The sequence below is a fragment of the Chinchilla lanigera genome, unplaced genomic scaffold, assembly GCF_000276665.1.
Source record: "Chinchilla lanigera isolate Chin_1 unplaced genomic scaffold, ChiLan1.0 scaffold00123, whole genome shotgun sequence".
Taxonomy (NCBI): Eukaryota; Metazoa; Chordata; class Mammalia; order Rodentia; family Chinchillidae; genus Chinchilla; species Chinchilla lanigera.
Genome location: NW_004955524.1, coordinates 3,449,791 through 3,455,775, shown reverse-complemented (window position 1 = coordinate 3,455,775; position 5,985 = coordinate 3,449,791). Strand labels below are relative to the sequence as shown.

The 5,985-nt window shown below is 64.7% G+C and overlaps 1 protein-coding gene across 5 annotated transcripts in view; it reads left to right on the top strand.

Moving 5' to 3' along the window:
• Fcho1 (FCH domain only 1) overlaps positions 1–4,572 on the top strand; it is an 18,960-nt gene extending 14,388 nt beyond the window's left edge. For 4 of the 5 annotated variants that reach the window (XM_005409537.2, XM_013507319.1, XM_013507320.1 and 1 more), the window contains 10 exons: positions 454–723; positions 1,101–1,207; positions 1,300–1,387; positions 1,531–1,639; positions 1,993–2,148; positions 2,351–2,483; positions 2,929–3,128; positions 3,260–3,315; positions 3,981–4,145; positions 4,320–4,572. In XM_005409537.2, the coding sequence (XP_005409594.1) occupies positions 454–723; positions 1,101–1,207; positions 1,300–1,387; positions 1,531–1,639; positions 1,993–2,148; positions 2,351–2,483; positions 2,929–3,128; positions 3,260–3,315; positions 3,981–4,145; positions 4,320–4,342 (1,307 nt within the window). In that variant the 3' untranslated portion in view covers positions 4,343–4,572. The remainder of the gene's footprint in view (positions 1–453; positions 724–1,100; positions 1,208–1,299; positions 1,388–1,530; positions 1,640–1,992; positions 2,149–2,350; positions 2,484–2,928; positions 3,129–3,259; positions 3,316–3,980; positions 4,146–4,319) is intronic. The other variant, XM_013507321.1, reaches the window with a different exon arrangement.
• The last annotated feature ends 1,413 nt before the right edge of the window (positions 4,573–5,985 follow it).

Sequence of the window (5,985 nt, the reverse complement as noted above, 5' to 3'; positions counted from 1 at the left end):
GGTGGAGCTATGGATGTTGCAGACCTTTTGTGGAGTGGGTGGATCCATAGAAGGTGTAGCCTTCACTGGAGTGGGTGGGGCCATGGAGGGCAGAAGAATGGGCGGGGTGAACGGTAGAGGCCTCCCATGGCGTGGGCGGGGCCATGGCTGAGGGGCTGGAGCTATGGATGTTGCAGACCTTTTGTGGAGTGGGTGGATCCATAGAAGGTGTAGCCTTCGCTGGAGTGGGTGGGGCCATGGAGGGCAGAAGAGCGGGCGGGGTGAACGGTAGAGGCCTCCCATGGTGTGGGCAGGGCCACGTGTAAGTGGGCGGGGCTAGCCTGCCGGTCTGTGCTCCGGAGCACCCGGCTGTGCGAGGTGGCAGGTGCAAATGGATGTAACAGACACGCACCGGCTTGTGGGTGTGGCCCACAGGGTGGTGTGGCGGGGCTGATCACCCTTCCTCTCCCCTAGGCTCCAGCAGCCTCGGCTTCACCTCCAGCCCCTCCCCTTTCTCCTCCTCCTCACCAGAGAATGTGGAGGACTCTGGTCTGGACTCTCCATCCCATGCAGCTACCGGCCCCTCCCCAGATTCCTGGATCCCCCACCCAGGCACCCCACAAAGCCCACCTAGCTGTAGGGCGCAGCCCCCGGACTCCAGGGCGGCCAGGGTCCCACCACCACCAGACTCGCCGCAACCCCTGGCGCCATCACCAGGACCGTGGGGGCTGGAGGCCGGAGGCGGTGAGTGTGCAGGGTGGCTCTGAGAGTGGGGTGCAATGACCGAGGGCCGCCTGTGGGCCTAGCTTGCAGCTGCCTCCCAGGGAAGGGACATCTGAGCTGACTTGGCTAAAACTCCTCATCCTGATCCCCTGGAGGCTCCCCCACCTCCTAAGCCACCACCCCTTACTTGCATACCACCAGTGATGGGGAGCTCACCCCTTATCCAGCCAGCAGTATGATGTCTGAGACATTCGTGGTGTGGACATGGTCCCTAGGACTCCACGCCACAGGTCATCCCAAACCCCCCCCCAGTCTTGGGCTGAGTTCCTGCCCCCAGGGAGGCCACAGAGGCCCTGGCAGCATCTCAGCAATGCCCGTTTTCTCAACTTGTGACCCAGACCTGGCACCAGCAGATTCCATAACCAGGGAAGGCCTGGCAGCCCCACCCCGAAGACCCCGCTCCAGGAAGGTGTCCTGTCCCCTCACCCGCAGCAACGGCGACCTGGTAGGTCCCGGGGTATGGAGACCTGGGCTGGGGGTGGCCTCCAGGTCAGCTTTTGGCACAGCTGCCAGCCCTGCCACCCTCCTGCCCTGCAGTCCCGGTCTCTGAGCCCCTCCCCGCTGGGCTCATCGGCCCCCAGCATGGCCCCGGATCGGCCCACCTTCTCATCCCAGACTGGACATGGTATGTGGGGCCACGCTGCCCCCACCTCAGCTTACCGTTCCTGGCCTGGCGGGTGGCGGAGGGCGAGGGCGGAGGCGCTGTGGTGGGGCGGAGCCCGCAGTCTGCGCTGGCTGTGGCTGACCCCTCGCTCCCCACCACCGCAGGAGTCTCCCGGGGCCCCAGCCCTGTCGTCCTGGGCTCCCAGGATGCACTGCCCGTGGCCACGGCCTTCACGGAGTACGTCCACGCCTACTTCCGCGGCCACAGCCCCAGGTGCGCAGGGGTCGGCTTCACATCCCCGAGGCTGCACCCAAACCACAAGGAGAGGGTGTCCTACCAGAAGCCCGAGCTAAGGACAGTAGCAAACAGAACCACTCTGCCGCGAACTCCCTGGTGGCCAAGGAGAAAAGGGAACTAGGGGCGGGCATGTTCCGGTCTCCTTCAGCCCAGGGTGGGCTCCTCCCGTCCAGGCAGAGCTGAAAGCAGGTCGGGGAAGGACCCAGGGCAGGACCAGGGCCCCGCCGCGTATTAAGAGGCCTGGGAAGCCTCGCCTGTAGGGACCCTGGAGAAGGGAGGACGCAGGTGCGGGCAGAGCCCTGACCTAACGCGCGCCGTCCCGCCCCCAGCTGCGTGGCTCGGGTCACCGGAGAGCTGACCATGACCTTCCCGGCCGGCATCGTGCGCGTGTTCAGCGGGACCCCGCCCCCGCCCGTGCTCAGCTTCCGGCTCGTCCACACGGCCGGCATCGAGCACTTCCAGCCCAGCGCGGACCTGCTCTTCAGGTGGGTGGCCGGCAGGCGGGAGGGCCGCTTGCTGTGTGGCCTGGGGCAAGCCGCCTGCCCTCTCTGAACCTTGCGGTGCCGGTTCGCGGGCTCACCCGCAGAGGGCTGCGCTGAGCCCAGGGTGCCCTGAGAAGTCACGCCTTCAGGAAGCCCTGGGAGGGTGTGTCCCGAGTTTGGGGTCGACGAGTCCCCGTCTCTGCAGTGACCCATCCCAGAGCGACCCAGAGACCAAAGACTTCTGGCTCAACATGGCTGCTCTGACCGAGGCCCTGCAGCGCCAGGCGGAGCAGAACCCCGCGGCCTCTTACTACAACGTGGTGCTGCTGCGGTACCAGGTGCGAGGAGCGGGGAAGGGGTGCAGCCAGCCAATGAGAGCAGGCGGCAGAAACCCAGACAACCGAGGGCAGGTGGCAGAAACGCAGGCAACCAATGAAAGCAGGCGTCAGAAATGCAGCCGGCCAATGAGAGCCAAGCGTGGGTGGGGCATGAATGGCAAACTGCTAGACGGTGTTACAGGCCCAGCAGCTATTGGTGCAGAGGGTGCTGTTATGCAAATGAGAGCCTCGAACTGGCGCCTGTCCGCCAGGCTTCTAAGAGGCGCTCTCCTGCCCTCTGCTGGGCAGGAGGGGTAGCGAGGCGCCCCGCTTCTGCCTTTGCGACCGTGGGCCGCGCGCACGGCGGGGTTTGCGCTGCGGGCCGAGTGGCCGACGCGGGTGGGCTGCTTGCACAGAGCACGTGGCGGCGCCAGCCACGGCCCCCTCCCTGGCCTGTCCCCCCCAGTTCTCCCGCCCGGGGCCCCAAGCGCTGCCCCTGCAGCTGCGCGCGCACTGGCAGTGCGGGGCGGCGCTCACGCAGGTGGCCGTGGAGTACAGCTACCGCGCCGGCGCCACGGCCGTGCCCACGCCGCTCTCCAACGTCCACATCCTGCTGCCCGTGGGCGAGCCCGTCACCAACGTGCGCCTGCAGCCGGCGGCCACCTGGTGAGCGCGGCCCGTGCCCCTGCACGCCTCACCCCCCCTCGCCCACCGGGCGCTGGGGCCGGCTGGGAGGTGGGGTGTTGGAGCGGGGTCCCCGGGCGCCTGGCCTCTGACCAAGTTCCTCCGGCCTCCAGGAGCCTGGAGGAAAAACGGTTCACCTGGAAGCTCCCGGATGTGTCGGAGGCAGGGGGTGAGTGAGCGCTGGGGCGAGGGTGGCCCTCGGGTGCAGGGCACTTGTGGAAACGGGGGAGGGGGGGATGTGCGGGGGGAGGTTGCCAAGAAAACTCTGGGAAGAACCTGGGGTGGTAGTCCATAATCCAGAGGCTGAGGCAGAAGAATCCCAAATTCAAGCCCAGCTTGGGCAATTTAGCAAGACCCTGTTTCAAAATAAATTTTTTAGCCGGGTGTGGTGGTGCACGCCTGTAATCCCAGCACTTGGGAGGCTGAGGCAGGATGATTGTTGCGAGTTCAAGACCAGCCTGGGCTACAAAGTGAGCTCAAGTCCAGCCTGAACTGCATAGCGAGACCCTGTCTCAAAACGACCAAAAAATTAATAATAATAATCATAAAAAGTTTTTTTAAAGAGGAGGGGCTGGGGATGTGGCTCAGGGGCACATCGCTGGCTGAGCATATGCAAAAGCCCTGGGTTTGAAGCCTCAATACAAAAACAAAAAATCTGGGAGGGGCCGTGTGGGGGCCGGGGTAGCAGTTGCAAAGGTCCTGAGGCAGGCCTGCCAGGGAGAACACACAACGCCCAGATGGGCCAGAAGAAGGTCCAAGGGGCCAAGAGGAGTCGGCGGGGGCAGACGGGGCCACAGGCGCGGGGGTGGCCACGCCTGATCCCGGCCTCCCCAGGCTCCGGCCGCCTCTCTGCCAGCTGGGAGCCGCTGTCGGGGCCGAGCACCCCCAGCCCCGTGGCCGCACAGTTCATGAGCGAGGGGGTCACTCTGTCCGGCGTGGATGTGGAGCTGGTGGGCGGCGGCTACCGCATGTCCCTGGTGAAGAGGAGGTTCGCCACAGGTACCCCGCCCTGCCGGGAGCCCCAGAGCCACAGAAGCCCAAGCTGCGCCTACCCGGGCGGCGGGGAGGAACTTGGCTGGGGGGCAGGACTGGTGCAAACCCTGAGTTCCGGGGTGCCGGGGAACCTGGGAGAGGGGAACTGGGACGCCCCTCACTGGCTCGCTGCCCCCCCAGGGATGTACCTCGTGAGCTGCTGAGCGTCGCCCCAGCTCCGCCCTGAATCCTGGTGCTCGCGGACGGGACGCCGGGTCCCCGCTGTCCCCAAGGCCTGGATCCGTGGAGAGGAGCCGCCCGTCCGCGCCGCGCTGGCCGAGCCGAGGTCGCGCCTCCCCCTCACGCCAACCCCACGCAGGTCCCGGCCTTTTAATGTTCTTTAAATAAACACTTTATTTTCTAACAAAATAAAAAAAGGAAACCTTGTCCTGCATCAGTGCGTGTCCTTCCTCCACCGCTGGGCGGCAGGGTCTCGGAAAACAAGTCCTGTGGTTTGCGGGGCGCACAGAGACTCCGGCCTCGCCCTGTACCGGGCCCTGCCCGGGCTCAGAGCCGGGGGGAAGGACCGAGGACCAGGCCTGGAAGGCTTCGTAAAGAGGGCTTCATACAAGGGGGTTTTCAGAGCCTGGCGTGGTGGTGTACGCCTGTCATCCCAGCCATCCGGGAGGCTGAAGCAGGAGGATCGCGACCTCGAGATTACCCTGGGCTACACAGCGAGAGCTTGTCTCAAACACCACCACCCCCAAATAGCTGAGGGATCTGGGGTGCGTGCGCCCTGGTGTGCCTCACCCGTGGGCGTGGCTATGGCAGGATGCAAATCATTCAAATCATTTCTAGACATCCGGGTGGGAAGGCGGCCCCTAACGGTGCTCCCGGGGAGGGTGGGTCAAATTCACAGGGGAAAAGAGGCGGGTTACCCATGGGAACGGCCCTGGCTTACTGTGTCCAGCGAAAGAGAAAACTAAAGCAGGCTTGAGGACCTTTTGTATCCTTAGGCCAGTTTTCCTTAAAAGCAGAATTTTTACTTTTCCTCGTCTCCTTTTTTTGCGGGGGCGGGGCGTTTTGCGCCTCAGTCTCCCCGTCCACAGCCCACAGCCGTAGGATCTAAGGAGGCTGGGACGTGCGTGTCACACAGGGGACCAGAAGTGGCCTGGCGCAGCGGGGCGGGGAGCTTTCTAGGCAGGAGCAGGGGCGGCGATGCAGCTCCCACACTGGCTTTGTGGCCTGCGCTTTCTTGTGGCGAGGAAAGCGGGCTCTGGGCGGCGGGCCGGCATCCGCACTCCGCTCCTCCTCCGGGCCGAGGAGAGAGGCGGCCGTTGCTCTGCGCTCAGCAGGAGGAAGTTTGGAGACCTTACTTATCCTCAAAGGGAAAACGCCGAACTTTTTTAAAGCTCCACCTTTAAACCGGGCATGGTGGCGCACGCCTGTCATCCCAGCACTCTGGAGGCTGAGGCAAGAGGGTCCCTGAGAGTTCGAAGCCACCCTGTCTCAAAAAATAAAGCTCCATTTCGCGCTGCCGGTTACATCTCGCTCCCCCAGCCCCCATCCCAAGAACGGGGATGTAAATGTCACCGCGCAGGGGTCCCAGGAGCTCCCTGAAGTGGGGATGGGGCTCCCGCCTTCACCCCACGCCCCGTGGGCAGTTTACAGCTTTGCTGACTTAGGTACAGAAAAGGAACTTTCAGGGTGCTCAGCGAGGCGTGGGGGGAGGCGGTCTCGGGCAGGGGCCTCCAGGCAGAGGGGCGTCAGAGGCCGAGGGAGGAGCTGTTTTCAGAGGCGGAATCTGTGGCACTAGAGGAAGTGTGGGAAACCGGCATCGCAGGTCCAGAGGCGGCCCGGGTCCCGG